Here is a 19,456-nt window from a genome sequence, read left to right on the forward strand (position 1 = left end):
AGAGCCCAGTCATAACAGCCTGTAGGCACAATACACCTACAACAAGCTTCCTGCTTCCCTTCGTCAGACAAACCTCCCACCAAATCTGTCAGGAGCTTTCCTGGGCCAGAGGTGGGTAAGAAGAGCAGGTGAACAGGCTGTTCCCATCACCCTGTGGCATGTGTACTCAGTGGGTGCTCTAGAGCTTCTCTGCATCACCGCATCCTGTGGTCTAGTAAAGAAGCAGCCTGACATGCAGTGATGGACACCTCCTGACAGCAGACGTGCTTGCTTTCCATGATGCCCCCATGAAATAATTCCCTGACTCTGAAGGGCCTGGGGATGACCGGGTGAAAGCCACTGCTCTAAATGATGGATGCAGAAGCTCCCGTGAGCCTTCATTTGCTTTGCTGGGGCTCCCTCCGGTGGCCTTCAGCTAGAAGGACTCACCCAACACAGTGAATTTGGCAGAAACGGAGCTGGATGTAACCCAGGACAGTGTTTCCCAGGATGACCGTGCTGCCGGCATGAGGTGCTCGGGGTGGGCATTGAGGGGACAACAGAGCACGTCTCATGGCCCAGTGCAGTGTGGCGAGTGACCCCTGTGCTCCAGAAGCAGGAGAGTCGCTTCAACAAGGTGGTGGTGGGCCCAGGTTCTCCTCCTGCAAGCCCCAGCAGCCTGGGCAGGAGACCCAGGCTGCTCCAGTATGCACAGGTTAACCATGCAGTTAGTTTCTTTGGAGTCTGCCTCTCCTTCTGCAGCGTGGCCTCTGGCTGGTGTGGCTGCAGCATGGGTGCTGCTGCCCTGTCCTCCCCTGGGACCCTCCCCGAGGTGCAGCGAGCCCCTGGCAATGGATGGTGTGCAGGGGAGCTTGTGTTGCCACATCTCTGCTGGTGTGTGAAACAAGGCACCATGGGTTGTGCTGCCTGTGTTTACCTGAGTACAGGGGAGCCTGATGCAACATTTGGGAGGTGTGGAATCTTGAGGGGGACAGAAGATGCCTGTGAGGGGACTTGAATGTGGGATCCACTTTGGAGGGGGGAGGGATAACTTGGGAAAGGCTGCCTGACCCTATACTGGTGTGGGAGCGCTCACCAGACCAGCTTGAGTTGTGAGGTGACATCTCTGAGGAAACTCCTGGTGCAGAGAGAGGAGCAGGAGGGTAGCAGGGAGGCCCTGAGAGGGGATGGGAATGTGACACCTCAGGAGCTTGTGGGAGGAAAATGGGAGCCCCTTGCCTTGTGCGGCGTGCCTGGCCTAAGAGGCTGTGGCGTGTGAGCTCTGCTTTCCCGGCTCCCTGCGGCATCAGGCAGCCCCTCTGGAGGCAAGTGAGCTGCAGTAGAGCCTGCCTGCAGCCCCTCTTGCTTGAGGGACTGTGGTTTTGCCATGGGCTTTTCCTCAGCTCCCAGGGGTTTGGTCTGTCCTACACAGCTGCACTGCCGATGTATCTGTGCTGTGGTGTGCTCCATCTGCCTTCACACAAATCCTGACATGACAAGAGGTGGGGGCAGCCCTGGTCAGGCTGTCCCCATCCGACATGAGAGAGCCTTAGTTACCACAGGTAAGGAGGCAGAGGAGGAGATTCACTCTGCAAAGGCAATTGCAGTAGAAACCTACCAGCAGTCAGGCTCTGAGGGGTAGCTGGGTCAAACCCAAGCTGTCATTTCTCCACTGTCGCCCTTCACAGGCCAGGTAAGCTGCCACGTGTCTGCTGACCCACGCTGAAATCAAGCTCTGCTCTCTGCATCACATAGGTGCCTTGGAAAATTTTACCCAAAGCCAAGCTGCTTATTTTCAAAGCAAGAAGCTCTGATCCTGTGAAAATATTATTTTCCAATAATGACTTGCAGAATGGCTGATGCAGATCTAATCGATCTGTTTAGTCAGTCTGTGAAAGCACAAGCATCAAAGCTGCTGGCTTTGACTCAGCTGAAGAGCTGTGTTGCCTTGTGTGAATTCTTCTCATTGTTGTTTTAGCCTTTAATTTCAGGGCAGTAACTGCAACAACAGATTTCTTTGCTACCACCTGACTAAAGAACTGGTGAGGCTTAGAAAAAAGGTCACTATTGTTAATGCTAAGTCATTTCCCATCTTAAAGCATTTCCCTGGAGCTTAGCAAGAAATAAATGTTCACAACATCCATCAGAACTGTTTTTTTCAGAGCAGGGGCTCATATCAGTAGTATTTACAGTGCTAGTTTCAGGACTGTAAAGTAGCTCTCTCTGAAATAACACTAGCTCAGTAAGTAACACTAAGGGTGTAAACCTGCTGCAGCAATCCTACGCAACACTGGACAGCTGTTGAAATGTCCCTTAGGTGAAGCACAAACAGGGTCCTGGAAAGGACCTACCTTCCGCCTCTGGATTAGCAAAAGACAAGGGGGCTTTCCCAGCATCCCAGTTTTAGAATTAGTTACACAGCTGACCGATGCTGATTGCTGGAGTAATACTAGACAATTATTTTCCCACAAGATTAAAATCTATTTAAAACAGCCACAGCAAGAGCATTAGTTTCTGCTAACTTGGTTGGTACGAGTTAGTGAGAGAGCTAGAAGGTGACAGTGTCATGAAAAGCGAACCGGAGCTCTGCTAGAACAGGCAGCACAGCTCAGTAGCTCAGCAACTGGCATGAGGCTCCTCAGGCATGTAGCAGTTCCTGAATTAAAGAGGCTCCCCTGTCCCTGCACTGATGCTGCTGAAAGGTTTTTTGGAACAGCTTTCCTGCAGCCCCTGGCACTCATTAGGCTCAGATGCAGGCTGCTGATAGCAGTTCTGTAGTCCATATTGCCTCTTGTTGTATCGAACAGCTAAAAACCTCCCCGTGGACCCGGCGGAGGAGCTTGGGCAGCTGCTGACAGTGGGCTGGCAGCTGCAAAGGGATCTGGGGGATCCCTTGCCTCAGCCTCCTACACCTCGCTCCCCCCCAGGTCCCGCTCTGCAGGCACTCTCCAGCCTGGTCACAGAGAGGCTGCACGGTGGGCTGGGAGCACAATGCAGCAGTGGTCAGGAGACTTTACAGCCATGGCATTGCTGTCCCAATGGGCTGGTCTCGCAGGTCCAGTGATTTTCCAGATCTCATCTATGAGAAAAAAAAAGGCCTGAATTGAATTCCTTTACTCTCCTTAACAAAACGAGATAAAATTACTGCTCATACTTCAAGGTGCACTTAGATTGGAAGGAGCTTGTGGCAAGGGGCTCCCAGGCTCCATTTGACTCCTTGGCTCTGCCTGGGACCCCTACGTGAGCCTGACACACCTCTAGGGAAGAGTTTATTATCCAGAGGTTGAAAGTAGCTGGCTATGACCCGACCTGACATGGGACATTTGAAATTATTTGAAAATGGATGAATTGTTGGCCCAATCAGAGTATGCACATGCTACAGTTTTTGAAAGAAAACAGTAGTGAAAGAAAACGGTGTGAAAAAAACAGTAGTGAAAGAAAACTGTGTGAAAAAAGGTTGTTTTGAAGGAAGTGGCATTTGTGGTGTGTAATCGGGGTGTTCACCCCCTTGAAGTGCATGTTGAGGGAGGCATCTCCGTGCAGTGAGGAGGAATTGCTGGTTTACCTTTGTAAAAGTTGTTAAAACAGGCCACTTTCTTCTTTGCAGTGGCTGAAGGGCAGCAGATACCCATCCAAACCCATTTCTGTGCACTTTTCCACGCATGCTCTTTCTGCCCTTTGTCTCTCTCAACAAATTGGCAGCTACACTGAGCACCCTAAGGCAAGATACATGGCACTTTAATCAGTATGCCAATGCCTACAAAAGAGGCTGCTTGTTTTTTTCCCCATATAAACTGCTTTCCTAAGCAGTCGTCTTCACTGGAATGTCATGGGAATTTTGCTGTACTGTGTTTCTAGGCCCAAAGTGGTTTTAAAGTCACAACTGCAAAAAATGTCCTGTTAGCAGTGCTTGGTTATTGAGCAGGTATATTGATGCAGGCTCATTAACAGCTACTCTTGACTTACACACTCTACTAAACAGCTGGATTAACAAGGTCAAATCATACAGCTGTCATTCTTCACTCTGTTTTGATGTAGTAGATCCTGTGTGTCTGGTCCTGAGCACTCCTACAGTCCGGCCAAAGGCTGTGGGAGAAAAAGAAAATGAAAAATCAGTTCATCTTTCCTGGTGATTCCCCATCCTCAGTCTATTGCTAACTGCGACCAGTCGAGCACAGAGTGCCATCTCCAGCACATATCATTGGGTTGGAGCGGAGCTGGCTTGCAAATAGGGCTCTCTGATTAGGGGGCCGGTGGTGTGCCAGTCCCTCTTCCAGAGCCGAGTGTCTGGGGCATTGCCCTAAAGCTCACCCCTTGCCTGGAGACAGTAGAAATCCGTCCAGCAATGAAGAGCTGCTGGGCTGCAGGGAGGTCTCCACCCATCTCTGACCCCTTCATGCAAAGTCATGATGCTGGATGTAGTGCGGGGTGTGTGTGCTGCTGCTGGGCTAGTGGAGAACTTGGTGCAAAGGTCAGGAAATGCCATGTGCAGGAGAACAGGAGCCTCCCTGGCCATGGATGCAGCAGCCACACTTAGAGAGCTCAGGAGGGCTCAAGCTACACGTTTCAGCTATGGATTTTGTACTAACGTAGGACCTTTAAACTGAGGGTCACATGGCATGGGTTTCTTCTGGAGTCGAGCTTCCCTTCACAGTTGGAAGGGTTTAGCTTTGGCTGTTTGGGCCAGGGAAGTGCACTCAGCTTGAGAAATAAGCATGCAGGGGCAACTTAAAACCTGTGCTTACCTCCAAAGACTGCTGTTGGCTGGAAGGTAGTAAGCTAAAAAGGTGTGAAACTAGGCAGCAGAACCTGTGAAACCTCAGCTCTTTCCTTTGTGCCTTCTTTTTGTTTAGCTAATAATGCAGCTTCCCTCCTCTTGCCTACCTGTGCTGTAGACCAAGTATTAGAAGAATATGGCACATTGCCTGCTGGCTGCTTGGGAAAATCTAGTTGTCTGTGGCCCAGAATGAGCTTGAAGATGACCACTTTGGAAATCAGACCATGGTTTAAGGGTGAAAATAAAAGCTAAGCTCATTTGAAAAGGAGCACCTATGCTTGTCCCTTATGTAGAGAGTAATGTGGATAGAGCAAGCTGATGGGAAGGATGAGATTCCTGACTAACTCAGGTCATCTTGTAGGCAGTTTGAGTGTTGGTGCTTTTCAGAGGTTCAAAAAAGTCTTTTACATTGTGACTGGGAACTCTGGCGATGAACCCGATGAATCCCTTCCAGAGTTGTGCAGATTTTCAGACCCTAGAGCTTTTGCCCAAGTGCTTTGTAAAGCAAAAGCCAACTCTGCAGTGTGGCAACCTATGGGAATAGATGCTAAATGGATGTAGAGCATATTGTGATTTCAACCAAAGACTGCACATTGCTTCTGATATGCTGTGAACACACTGGAAAAACTGTCTGCTCTACAGTTTATAGAGATAAAAAGCACTTGCCAACTGCAGTAAGCCATGGAGTGGCCATGTCAAAACCCTTGCAATAACATTCACTGAAGAAAGGCAGTTTTTTCAGGGCAATGTCTCTTCTGCTTTGTATGGAGATAATTATTACATAGCATTAAAAGGGCTGCTCTTTTACTTATATGGCCTGAAATTCTCAAGCTTTGGGATCCCAAAGGAAGGGGAACAGTTTTCAGGAAGGCTGTCCTCATTTTCTCAAAGGCATTCTCTTTGCTGATTGTTTACTTCTTCAGCCAAGCTGGATCCTTGCAGGTGGAAATAACCCAGCCCCGGGATCAGGGCAGGGAGTTGAAATGAAGTGGCACAGCTGCAGCAGTGCACAGTGGCTGAAGGACTGCCCATTCACAGTTGCAGCAGCCTCTTGAAAGTCTTGTTTTCAGAAAAAAAAGAAACCCCCAAATTCCAGAAGGTGGTAGTGCAAGAGAGGAGAAGCAGAGTGCACAGGGACTGACGTGATGGCTGGTGTTAGCGGTGTGGCTTGGAAGAGCAGGGGGAAGGGTGCTGTGTGCCAGGCTGAGTTGTGAGGCTCTTGGGAATGCTTTTCTGATCAGGAAACATCCCTTTGCCCTCTGTGGATGCTTTCTTTACACCTCTTCTGGGGGGAGCACGGTTGACAGTTAGTAAGTCCAGTAATATAGCCAATGTGGTTGTGCCTGGTTCCCCTTTTTCCCTTTCCAGGGTAATTAGTGCCAATGTCTGAATGTCTTCTTGCAGATAAGACCTTCCCAGCTGGAAAATACTGCCCATCCTAGAGAGAAGCAGAGCTGACAGAGACCCCAGGATATTTTGTTATCACAGGGAAGATTTAATGTCTGCCCTCCTTCTCTTATCCCTCTTACTCTCAGGTCATCCCTGGGATGGGGACTAGCTTCCAACATAGGCTGGGACACTGAAAGAGAATGGCCACAACAAGGCCATAAAAGCAGTCAAATCCTCATGGCCTTCAGGGGATGGTGGCCTGCTTTTTGCTGGAGTGTTGTGAAAAGCAAGCAGTTCTTTGGATGTAATACCTTTTTTAGGTACCCTGGCACAGGATTCTAAAGCAGCACTGGCCTGGAGAGGAAGACTGAACAGCATTAACAGCAGGTTTTAATTGCTCAGCAGTACAGCAATACACAGAGGTGTCCCAGTGAATAAAATCGGGAGTCAGAGGAGAGAAACGGACAAGACTTTGAAGTGAGAGAAGAAGTTTGGACACAGTCAGTCAGTGGCAAAGCAGTGTGTAGCACTAGAAGAGGGTAACTGCTCAGGTATCTCAGTGTGGCTGCAGAGCATTCCTTTTGCAGTAGGTGGAGAAAGAACACCAAGTGTTGGGCAACATTACTTAGTGCAAATTTTTATTTGCTTATCTGCTGGAATGCTATCAGATGCCTCCTGAACTGCTCTCCTACATCCACAGCTGCTCATAAAGTGCATTACTTAAACCTTTATAACTGAGAGCACTGGGTCACTGAAAAGCTCCTCTGTGATCTACAGGTCATTGTGTCACCCTTGTAAGTGAGAAATGTTATGCAAGGACTTTTGTTATTTGCACACTGTGAGTTTAGATTCGGGGCCCTGCATTTAAAAATGATTGCTCTAAATTTCCCTTCTATTATTGCACCCACAGATGCAACTTCCCCCTCTGCACTGCTCTTCCCAGCTGTAATGTATGAAATTCCTTTATTTCTTTTACTCAACAGCTGCAGTGGGCATCTTTCTGTTTGCTTGTACTGTACTTGGTACTCCAGCTGTGTCCTTTTGACAAAATGCATAAAGCATCTGGGAAGGAAAAAACCAAAGGGAAAAGAATGGTCGTTCTAGACTGGAGGTGCCCGGACAGTCTTTCTATTTTAACCTTAATTATACACAGCAGAGCCATGGTTGTTGGTTTTGCATCAACTATCTGAAGTCTCATCCTATCTGCTGTGCCCAAGTCTAACACTTTCCTATAGGTTAAAGTCTGGGCAATGAGGTGCTCTTCAGCTTGATTATCACAGAATCACAGAATGTCAGGGATTGGAAGGGACCTCGAAAGATCATCTAGTCCAATCCCCCTGCTGGAGCAGGAACCTAAATGAAATTACACAGGAAGGCATCCAGGCGGGTCTTGAATATCTCCAGAGAAGGAGACTCCACAACCTCCCTGGGCAGCCTGTTCCAGTGCTCTGTCACCCTCACTGTAAAGAAGTTTCTTCTGAAGTTTAAGCGGAACCTCCTGTGTCCCAGCTCACACCCATTGCCTCTTGTCCTGTCATTGGGCATCACTGAGAAGAGCCTGGCTCCATCATTCTGACATTCGCCCTTTACATATTTATAAACATTAATGAGGTCACCCCTCAGTCTCCTTCAAGCTAAAGAGACCCAGCTCCCTCAGCCTTTCCTCGTAAGGGAGATGCTCCCCTCCCTTAATCATCTTGGTGGCTCTGTGCTGGACTCTCTCAAGCAGTTCCCTTAGTTTGCAGTCTTCTCCCCAGGAGTGTGCTCCAGTCCCCAGTCTGTGTGCTCTATTTACCTAGCAAGATCATAACAGACGTCAAGGGGATCACTGGCTCATGCTGACTCCTTCCCCTGCTCCGGTGATGCAAAGCAGCCATGAATCTGTGGTGCGTAAGAGCTGGGAGAGAACTGCTGAGAGCGGGCCTCGGCGTTGCTAGTGCGCGCTCACAGTGACGCACGCAGCGCCGGCCTCAGCGCTTCGCTCGCCAGCCTATCGCGCTAATCTTTTTGCTGCTAACCTCCACCACCCTCGTACTAATGCTCATCCTCACATGAGTGCACATAAACCCAGCAAGAGGATTTGGGAGCAGCTTAGACAAACGGTTCATTAGGGTCTTTCGCTGCCAAGTGATGGTTTTTTCCTAAGGTTCCCATCGCTGAGCTACTGTAAAAATAAATTCTCCAAGTCACTAAACAGCTGCCACCCTAACAGACTCATCTGGCAGCCAGGCGTAAGGGACAGGGAGGGGATCGTTATCCCATCAAGAGCTAGCTTTTTTGCTCTCTGTTAGGCTGCTGGATGAACAGAGTGGATCCCTTTGAGCCAGGTGGAAGCTGTGATTATTTTGTGTTTCTCCTCAGCACAGGGAGATTTGCAGGTCCTGTGGTGCTGCACAGGTACTTCTGAACCCAGTGGAGGTTCAAAGAAGTTCACCCCCATGGTTGCCTGTTAAAGGACATGCTCCCTGCAGTAGAGTCTGGATGCTGTTTGTGTTGTGTAATTGTGGTATGTTATCTAGTTTAACTTTAAATAACCTAATTGTATGGGTAGCCTGTGTACACAGAGTACCTGGTGGAGAATCGCGTTGGTTTCAACCTCTGTAGTACCAACCGGTCTCTTGATGCCTCTGACTCTCTAACCTGAATCAATAACACGACTTGCCTGCCCAAACCCCCTTTTAGATCTGATACTGCCTTCTTGCCCTGTTCACCTCCTGTCTTCTCTGTGAGCCAATCTCCACAGTCCCTTTAGCACCTACAAACAGCTCAATTTCCAGTGTCAGTTTACACTTGAGAACTAAACAACTACTGCAGCATCACCTGTGATTAGGCAATTTTTTGAGCTTTCCTAGGTGGTTTAACAATTCATGCAATGACATCTACCTTTGGTATCTAGTGTTTTTCCTCCAAGCCCTGCTCAGACAGTGAGAAGCAGACTGAAAACAGGACTGTGTGGTTCACTGCAGGATTACCAAGTGACTGCAGGGTTTTGCAGAACACCCTTTACAGAGCTACTTGTCCTGCACACACCACCCTCCTTCCATGATACCATCTTTTCTCTTCCAGTCTTCTTCCAGTGTTCCAACAGACCCCCTCCTCCTGCCTCTCTTTCCCCACTACTTCAGCACCACTTGTTCAATTTCCATCTTTCCCTGGACCAGCAGATAAAGCCACTTATCTTCCCGGCTAACTCTTCCTGCAATCTGAGAGAGTCTGTTGGGGTTTTAATTCCTCAAACTGCTTTATCACTTAGCATAATTACTTGCTTTAGATGAGTAGTAAACATCATGTCACAAAACAACCCTACACTCTCAGATTCTCTGGTTTGAAAAAATGGGTGTAATTTCCAGAGCAAAGGGAATATTTTATACTACAGGAAGAGGAGCCATGGAAAGCTCACAGAGGTGAGATCTGGTTGCAAGGCAGAGGGACTCTCAGCAGCCAGCTCTGTGGAGTCGCAAAAGAGGTGGTTTTATTCACAGAAAAGACTCAGAGTGAAAAGGGCTCAAACTGTACCTCGGCCTTTCTGGGTGAGAAGTCATTTCACTTGCTGTTCCCAGTCACCATGATGATATTTACCTCCTCTGGAAAGTGCTCTGAAATCTACAGATGTGCAGAAGTATCACTGCTTAGTGGCTGTGAATTTCCAAACCTGCTCCTGTTCCAGTTCTCCTGCTCTCTGGGCAGGCTAGATGCTCTCTTCACATCTCCCACTCTCTGGGCGTGCTGCTGCAGACTGGGAAGCAAAGAGCATCTCTCATTCCCTATGCAAATCCATTGATGAAAACATAAAATGCATTGTGCTGCTAAAACTTGCTGAGCTTGTTTGAATAAATGCCAAGGATTAACGGCACGTAAATTCACCATTGATTTGACAACAATGATGTTATGTGCCCTAAACACTGATAGGATTTGTTCAGTGTTTAGGATGTGGGCTCTGAGGTGGAAAAAAGGGATTGCTAGTAATTTTTTAAGCCTCTTTGGCTGCACCAAGGCAGACTGTTGGTATTATATAAATTCTTTAGATAAAATAAATATCAGTCTTTGTATGAGGAGAGTGGATATTTAACTTTTCCAGTGTACAGCTGAATAGTAAATCTGAATGTGGATAACTATAAGCCAGGAAATAAAAATCGTCCCATCCCTCTAAAACAGGGAGGAAGGAGATGTTGGAGCAGAAAAAGGATCCTGAAGGCCAGCAACAAAATTGAGGGTTGTGCCTTAAAAACAGTGGGACAAAGATTTCTTTTTATGTAGAAAACTAGAAATGTCGCCTCCACAACTTGTCCCCTCTCTGATCACTCTCTCCCTGGCCCTGCTGTTCAGCAACTTTGCAACCATAGTCCCTGTGGGACAAAATCTGTTGTGAGCGAGAGTGAGGACCACCTGGGACAAAACTGTGATACAGGGGTTGACTGTTCATCCAGCAAGAGATGCAGAGACAAGGGAAGGGAGAGCTGTGATGACTTACATCAGGACAGGCTTAGTCCCTGGCTCTTTCAGCCAGGCTGCTGGACTGCAGGGGCTTGTTCACCTGCTCCCAGCTGGGCAGCTGATGGCTGTTTGGGAGGAAGGGAATTTGCAGAGTTCTCTCGGGACACACTGATCTCACTTTAAAAGAAAAGCAAGCCACGGTTTTGGGTTGGGGTTTTTTTGTCGTTTTTTGTTGTTTTGGGGGTTTTTTAAATACACTTACTGAAAGTTAGGCTCCTAGATCTATATTTAAACTCCTTAGAACATGGCCTGATTTTCAAAGGTTCTCAGCATGTAGCAACCCTCCCACTAACTGGCTTCTTTCTTGCTATGAACTATCCTCAAAGAGGGGTTTTCAAGTGTTCACTTTGCTTTTAACAAGAAGCACTTATTCATCTAATAAAAAAAGAATATAACACCTGCCTTCTTTCATGTCAGCCCTCCCATTGCGTTAGCCCTGCAGGCCCAACTGTGGTTAAACATCATGTGCAAATTGCACTGATAACATGGCCTCACCTGCTCCCATCCATTATAAACTTTAGCAAGATATCAACAGCATTCAAATTTCATCAGAAATCACTATTTTAGTGCTTTCCATGGTATTTGGTGGGGCTGTAGAGGAAAATGAGTTTAGCTGCAGTTGTCAAAATCAGTTGCTCCCTCCTTCCTCAGCATCCCAGGGCAGACATGGTAGAAAGGTTTGGAGCTCCTGAGCATGGCACTGCCCTGGGTGACATGCATGTGTTTGAGGAACAGGAAATGAGTCATCTAAAGAAAGAACTATTCCCCGAAAAAGAAATAAATAAATACTCTGTGTTCATTTCTAGAGAGAGCTTTTAGTAAGTGCTTAGCAGCATATGAGCCAAAACTGATAAATCTGGCTCCCTAGTGAGCCTACCCTCCTGGCTTTACTGCTTACATACTGACTTCTATGAACTTCTTGCATCCTTTCCAAAGCTAGGTCTATGTAAGATTAAGAAATGCATGGTTGTTTTTTCCTCCTCACACACATTATGTAGTATTTTCCATCACAAGAAGACTGTTAGGAAGAAGACTTGCAACAAAACCACATTATTGCCTGCCCTAGCGCTTTGTGGCTGCCATGAACTCCTTTTTGTACCTCATACATAGTTTGTTTAGCACGCTGCAACAATTTTATTGTTAAATATTGGCAGAGATTATTCACTCCCTTATATTGTCACTAAACAGCTTACATCTAAACACAGAGGATCTTCTAAATGAGTATGGTCCTACATTTTTGGGTTGACAGGTCTGTTTGAAAGAAAAAGTGCTGGAACTCCTTTCTGTTTTCTGTAAGAGCTATCTGAAGAGTTACAGCCTCTGCAGGTTAACAGAGACCACTTGACTTGAGAAGACAAGCACATCAGAGCAGAGAGGTTGCCTTTCTTGGCTCTCCTGGGGCTGCAACGTGCCAGTTGGAAACAGTAATCCCAGTTATATTAGCACTTCAGAATTGCATACAAACCCTCTGAGGTTACACCTGACCAGTCAGTGCTCCACTTAAATACTAGCTTTTCTCTTCACATTGGGCTTGTACAGAGCTTGGCGTGGGGGTTGGAAACAGCACTGGACTCACCTAGAAATTGGGAGGTGAGAGTGAGTTGGACAAAGCAGTTAAATACAAGCAAGAGCTCTGCTTGATCACCAATGCCTGCTTTACTCAGAAACATGATGGAGGATTTCTGCAGCTCGTCCTGGGCAACATCCTTTACTAAATGTCTCACGTGCTGGCAATTATGCACAATAGTTTAGGAAGGGATTCTTCCAAAGGTAAGCTAGACAGCAGATCCTACTGGAACACCTTTTGAGTTGGACTCATATTCCAAATTTGCAATGAGGCTTTGGGAAAACCTGCCTTTGATGCATTGCTTTTGGGTGCATTTGTGAGCATATGCACTAGTTTTTCTCTCTTTTGTAGGAAGGCCAGCAAATCTCACTGCTTTTGTTCAGTAGGTGATAATGATGCACAAATGTTGTGCATCCTGTGAGAAGTCTGATCCCCTGAACTGTTGCAAAGTGGTTGCTTTCTCCTCTGATAATGAATTCTCCATTTAATCCAGTGCCAGTAGAGTTCATTAACTGCTGCTTCCCTCTTGGTATTCCCATGTGTAGTTTCCTTCTGAGAGAAGGAACAAATCATAGAATCACAGAATCATAGAATGGTTTGGGTTGGAAGGGACCATCTAGTTCCAACCCCCCTGCCATCAGCAGGGACACCTTCCACTAGACCAGGTTACTCAAAGCCTCATCCAGCCTGGCCTTAAACACTTCCAGGGAGGGGGCATCCACAGCTTCTCTGGGCAGCCTATTTCAGTGTCTGACCACCCTCACAGTGAAGAATTTCTTCCTAGTATCTAATCTAAACCTCCCCTCTTTCAGTTTAAAGCCATTACCCCTTCTTCTATCACTACTTGCCTTTGTAAAAAGTCCCTCCTCAGCTTTCTTGTAGGCCCCATTCAGGTATTGGAATCAGACTGGATGGGATTCATCTCACCAACTCTGCTTGTCCAGAAGGAAGTCAGCATTAGAATTGTCTCCCCTAAGGCAGCTGTACAGGCTCCCTGAGTAGTCAGTTGAGATGTAGGCACCGCTGAAAGGTGTCTCATTTCACCTTTCCTAGCCACCTGTATTATCATGTGAGCTGTCTGGAGGCATCTGTCTCTATCCACTGACTGGACAGGAGTCTTGGACAACTTATTTGGACTGGAGACCTAAGTTTTAGACCATTGGAGGTTAGATGTGATGAGTATCAGGAGACTGTTTGTTGCCCAGAGGCATGCAGACAGTGTGAAGTCTGTATTGGAAAAAAACTTCTGTGAATGAATTTTACATTTCAGTGAAATATTTTGCCCATAAATGACAAAAAATGTCCATCAAAGACAAAATGGATATGATTAATTCTAGGGAGAGCCATGAAAATGTGGGTTCAGAAGAAACTAAATACATCAAACCATAAAGTTGGCTGCCACTTTTAAAGTATTTGAATATGTGGCAATATACATAATTTTAGATGAAATTTCATCTAAAGACATATTTGTCATGTTTCTTTCAACAGCCCATTCCCATCATCCTACTGAACACACGGGGTGCTCCAGTCACATGCTGAACACAAACCTGCTCCGATCCTGGAGCAGGCTTCAGGCCAAGGGTGGATGATGGATTTTGTTGGGCTTCCCTGTGAGATAAGTGGTGGTGTGTAGGCAAGCGGCTGCTTTCCTGGTGCCTAACTAAGAGCACCCATGTACTACTGGTCGGTGTTGCTGAGAGAGGTACAGCCCATCTGGGCTCCCTTCTTCCTCCCTGCCCCAATAATCCACCCGTGTTCCTGCACGGGGAACATGCTGGATGTGAGAGCTCAAGGGTTTGGCATTTTCTTAAGGACTGAAGGATGCCCAGAGAGGAGCCTTCCATTGTGTGGGTTGCTCCCTGTGCTCCTGGTATAACCCCTGGTTTGGGAAACACAAAGAGGATATTCCCAACACACTGCAGGGGTTGCATCCACCCCTCACCCATGGCCACAGTCCAAATGGTATGTCAGACCCCAAAATCTGTCTCAGTTTCTGTGTCAGGGCACAGTTCCCACCTGCTCTTCTACCAGCCAAATAAATAATTTCCTTTGTGTGCTCTGGTGAGTGCCTTGGGATTTAAACCTGTTCCTGTAGCTCTTCTTTCATCCTGTGTATATCAGGTCACTGCTGCCATTTGGTTAAATACAGGTTAGCAGGTCTCTCATACTGGGTGGCTGAGAAGAGATTTTTTTTCTCTCCTGCAGCACAGACTCAGACCTCACAGAGCCCTTGAAGAAACATCTTAAAAGGGCTTTATGGCTCTTGTTTGCTTTCCCTTCATTTTCTCAGGCAAAATGACAGATTTGGGACAATGGGACTGAATCAGGGGTTAGGTCTGTCTGTTGTGCTTTTTCCCCCCATGTCTTGAGGAGAGATTGATCTAGTTTTGGCACGTGATTTTAGAAAAGCTTTCATGCCCAACAGCCATGGCCAGACCAAAGGGTCTTTTCTTGCTGGAACTAGGTGAAGTTGAACCTAAACTCTTGTCTGTCTCCTAAGCAGTTTCTACTGCCTTGTTGAGTGTTTTTCTGATCACCTTTTTGCTTTCCATGAAGGGAAGCCTCTGTAACAGGATCTTCTGGTTCCCACTTTTCCTCACCTGCCTCCATGCACTGCATGGGGAAGAGTCAAGGTCAAGGACTTTCCAAGACCGCATGGCACCTAGATGCCAGATGATGCTCTGCTGAATGTCACTTTGCCTCCGTGCTTGTCTGCATTTAGCTCCTCTGGCCTAGATTTGTCCCATTTATCCCGAAGCACTGATGCCAGGATCTCAGCCACCCTTGGTTTCTTTAGTCCCTGGCACCATGAGAGGATGGTTCAGCCCCTCAGCTCTGAAGTGCCTTTTGGAGGTGCCCTCTCCTCTCTCTCCCTCACTCTCTGCTGACTGAGAAAGGTGCTGAGGTGCACAAGACTCCTGGTGTAGGTGATTCTGCTGTGAGATAAATTAATCTCTCACAACACTCCTAAATTAAAACAAGGACACTCTCAAGAGCAGTTTTGAGACTGATGTTACAGTCGGTGACCAAACTTATTTTTCCTTCTTTCTTTTGGCAAAGTATTTGTTTGTTAAAAATTTCTGTTTTGTCAAACCCGTGTTCATGCTCTGCATCACACATTAGTCCTGCTTCCTCGCCAGCCCTGCCAGGATCCCCACACCAGGGATGTCAGGCCCCTCTCAAGTGGCAGAGACAGTTTATAGCATGTCACCAAAAAAGTTTCCTTTTCTTCAACCTGACTCAAACCCTTTTTCCTCACTTGGAAGAAATATGTTTCGTTTATTTGGAAGAGACTTTGTATCTCCATTTCAAGGAGGGGCAGAAACAGAAGCAAATTAATGAAAAGCCAAGGGCGGGTTAAAAGACCCACAGAGCAGACCTCCTTCCTTCACAGGCATTCTTGAGACTCCCACCGAGGTGTCCAGTTTATTCTGCTTGATCCCGTAGAGGATCCGCCAGTACCCCTGGGCACACCGTGTCTCACAGCCTGCTGCCTGGCATCGTCCCTCTGGGAGATCTGGCACTGATTCCAATCAGACTGTCATTTCCAGGTCAGTCTCTGCATTTCTGCTGACCATGTTGCCTCCATCATGAGATCATGTCTTTCCAGAGAAATCCCACTAATGCCTTCATTCTGCGAGACCGGTATATATAGGGGGAGCTTCCCTGGAGCTGCACTGTGCAGTCCAGCCAAGGCATCACTGTCTCCCCAGCAGCTGCACTGTCCCTACTGCTCTCCCCTCACAGCCACAGCAAGCATGGACATTACCATCCAGCACCCCTGGTTCAAGCGTGCTCTGGGACCCCTCATTCCAAGCCGTTTGTTTGACCAGTTTTTCGGAGAGGGTCTCCTTGAGTATGATCTCCTGCCTTTGTTCTCCTCCACTATCAGCCCATACTACAGGCAGTCCCTCTTCCGCAGCGTGCTGGAGTCGGGCGTTTCAGAGGTAAGGGTCCTTTGGCTTCCTCTCCTTTTCCTTCCTCTCCCTCCTTACGCCTCCGCCCGCTCCTCCCCACTCGCAGGTTGCCTGCATGGGCCGGCAGCTGTAGCCCTGGGCAAGGAGAACGTCCAGCCCACGGCCAAGCACAGCCCTCCTACCCCTTCTTGGGCATGGAGGGAACCCTCACTGGGGAGAAGGCTTTCCTTCAAGAAATGGAAACTATTTTGGCTCCCAATGGTTGTTTCCAACCTGTAAAAGGCTGCCTTTGCTGCCCTCATGCCCGCCGGCCAAATGGCAAGGGAAGAGCTAGGCTGCTCCCGGAGTGAGTGCCTGCAAGGGCAGCTCGGCGTGGGAGAGGACCCCGGTGAGCTGGAGCTTTCTCCAGCTCCCTCCTCTGCCTCAGGAACTTGGTGGTTTTTGCAAGCCTATGCTGGAGGACCCAGGAGCAATTCTCCAAAGGCAGCATGTAGGAGGAGTGCATAGCCGTGGGGGCTCTGGTCCAAAGCTCAGGGACCGGTGCTTTCTCTAGCTCTCTCTTACTGGCTTCCTCCCCAGGCTAAGACAACAATGAAGCCATAAGTCACTGAAAGGATGAAACATGTGCTATCAGAGAATATTACATGGGTTTCCACCACTCTCACTGCTGAGCACAAATGCCCCAGTGCACCTGGCAGATTGCTGAGCACAGGGGGGTCCCCAGCACAAGAACAGTGTTGAGAAGGGACGCCTCTCCCCAGAGCAGTAGCAAAGGTGCAGACACCTACCACGGCCTCCCAGTGTCCCTGGGTCCACACCATGGGAAGGAAGACCCCCACTGAGGCCTGTAGTGTCAGAAGGGTGTACTGTGCTGCCACCAGACCACCCCTTCTTCAGCTTTTAAGCTGCTGCAATGCTGGTGCTGCCTCCGTGGTTAGAGCTCAGGTCTCACTGTCTAACAATGTTCCTTTCAGGTGAGGTCTGACCGGGACAAGTTTACAATCATGCTGGATGTAAAACACTTTGCTCCCGAAGACCTGACTGTGAAGGTTATTGACGAGTTTGTGGAAATCCATGGCAAACACAGTGAAAGACAGGTAAGTGGGAGAGATGGTGAGGGTGGAACAACTGGGGAGTCAAGCTCTGTTTTCTTTCTTTCCAGTGGTCTTCAACTGGGGGAAAAAAAAAATCAGAATAAGGAGTTATTTATTGATTGCCATTATTAGCATAGCTTGTTCCCATAGAGCCCCAACCTGGTATCTGGCAATAATGAGCTAATCCACTCCTCTCTTGTTTATTTTCAATCGTCACTTCCATAACCATCAGATGACGATGTCCATTGTTCGCTAATAACACTGGACTAGACAAAAACCATCATCTGACGCTGCCAAAGCATGGCTGAGTTTTCATAAGCCAGAATCGTTAGTGAAAACAGAGTTTTCATATGCTGATCTGGGAGAGAAAAGCAAGAGCAAACATAACAAAAGGAAAACAACTGAGTGCCTCAGGCTTGGAAACTTTTAACATGTATGTCATGGAAATGTCTGTGGGGGTCGAAAAGTGAATTATACCAGCAGGGGTTTAATTCTTCTCATACACTTTTTTGGCCAGACAAAGCTCTAGCCTGGAAACAGTATGTATGCTTGAATATAGTTATTTTTTCCAGAGGAAGAGAGCAGCCGTTTTCATGGCTGATTTAAAAAAAAAAAAAAAATTATATTTCTCATTCTTTTGGCCAAAAAAAAAGGGCCCCAGTATTGTGTACTTTGGCTGATGCAGCATTACTGCCTAGTAAGGAAATACATGGGCGCACATGCATGCATTGCATTCACCTTTGCAGAACCCCAGACTTTCTCATCCTTTGAAATCAGAGGCCATGGCAGGGCTCCTGTCCAGATCAGATTCCAACCTAGAATATGGCCACAATCCCACCTTGCTGCTCTGCTCAGCTCTTGCAGCTTCAGGGGCATCACGGGGGAACACTTGCCCCTACAAACCTGTAAAATAGAATAAAGAGCAGAGGTGCACCCAGCAATACCGGCAGTACCGTGTCACGATGAGCCAGGGCAAATGCGGACCCTGCTGTGATGGAGCCATGGGCTCGGGAGGAGGGAGGCACGGTGTGGTGACGGGGGGTTTCTGATGGGCTTTTCCCCCTTTCCCCACTGCCCCTCAGGACGACCACGGCTACATCTCCCGCGAAAATTCCCCCCGCCGGTCCCGCCTGCCCGCCAACGTGGACCAGGCTGCCATCACCTGCTCCCTGTCCAGCGACGGCATGCTGACCTTCTCGGGCCCCAAGGTTCCCTCCAACATGGATGCCCGGGACGGGGGGACGGACCCCCGTGTCCCGGGAGGAGAAGCCCACCTCCGCGCCTTCCTCCTAAGCCTGCCTGCAGCTGCAGTCTGCAGGCTGCCACCGTCTGCAGGTCTCATTCCCAGAGCCATTGCGTAGATATCAGTGAATATCCAGAGGGGTTTATTTTGTTGGTTTCTCCCCCTCCCTCCCTTTGTTTCTTTTTTTTTTCCCCCCTTTCCCTTGGATGGGACGAGGGGCTGGGTGAGCGGCTGGTGGACTTTGAAACTTAAACTTGCGAGCTGTGCTGTGGGGATGGCATGGATGGCGCGTGCTGCCACGCTGTTGTACTTGCTGAAAGGGTCTTTGTCCGGTGCTGTAGTCCATAACCACCATCAGGTAGGAGAGAGTGCACAAGAAACACTGGCTTCTGGTGCACCAAGTCTTGAGGCAAGGCTTGGAGCAGGGGAAAAGCCCTGCAGGCTTGCTCTACCCCATGCAGAGTTATAACTGGTTACTCTTAAAAAAAAGCGACAGAGCCAAGCCCCACACCTGAGATCCTGCGTACACGCGATGAACGTGCCACGAGTTCCTTGCAGCCACAGGAGAGATAATAACGTCTTAACTTTTGGGGGTTGCAACGTATTTTTTTCAGCAAAGTGTTTAAGTGTACCTGGTCACACCACTACCCTGTCGTTTCCCTTAGGGACAACCGACACGAGGACAAGCACGTATTTCCACTGCCTTAGTAGGCCCTCACGGGGAGAGAGGGGGGGTCACCGCTGTGCAGAGGCTTCACATCCCCAGCCAGCTCTTCCCAGCCTGTGCGTAACACACCGTCTCCTTTGCTCTTGCTGTAATTCTAGGGTAGCTCCACCTCTTCCACTGGTATCTGGCACTCAACCTGAGAATGCGGTCAGTGGCGGTCAATAAAGAGATGTAGGAAACTCGCAATCGGCTTTGGGGGTTTCATTTGTTCCTTTTCTAAGGCTTTTGAAGTTGAAAGGTTAGCTCGGTGCCTAAGGTAGCTTGGAGGA

At 48.2% G+C, this 19,456-nt stretch overlaps 1 protein-coding gene across 1 annotated transcript; it reads left to right on the top strand.

Moving 5' to 3' along the window:
- The first annotated feature begins 15,904 nt into the window (after positions 1 to 15,904).
- Positions 15,905 to 18,624, top strand: LOC104526802 (alpha-crystallin A chain-like). The gene is made up of 3 exons (XM_010170355.2): positions 15,905 to 16,153; positions 17,098 to 17,220; positions 18,300 to 18,624. Exons 1-3 carry the CDS (start codon positions 15,965 to 15,967, stop codon positions 18,576 to 18,578), a joined length of 591 nt encoding a protein of 196 aa, XP_010168657.2. The 5' UTR covers positions 15,905 to 15,964; the 3' UTR covers positions 18,579 to 18,624.
- Positions 18,625 to 19,456: the final 832 nt, after the last annotated feature.

This window comes from Antrostomus carolinensis, unplaced genomic scaffold, assembly GCF_000700745.2.
Source record: "Antrostomus carolinensis isolate BGI_N321 unplaced genomic scaffold, ASM70074v2 scaffold17906, whole genome shotgun sequence".
NCBI lineage: Eukaryota > Metazoa > Chordata > Aves > Caprimulgiformes > Caprimulgidae > Antrostomus > Antrostomus carolinensis.

Coding starts and splice junctions, on each gene's coding strand:
- LOC104526802 (XM_010170355.2), top strand. CDS start 15,965: ATGGACATTACCATCCAGCACCCCTGGTTCAAGCGTGCTCTGGGACCC. Junction 16,154..17,097: donor TGGAGTCGGGCGTTTCAGAG/GTAAGGGTCCTT, acceptor TGTTCCTTTCAG/GTGAGGTCTGACCGGGACAA. Junction 17,221..18,299: donor GCAAACACAGTGAAAGACAG/GTAAGTGGGAGA, acceptor ACTGCCCCTCAG/GACGACCACGGCTACATCTC.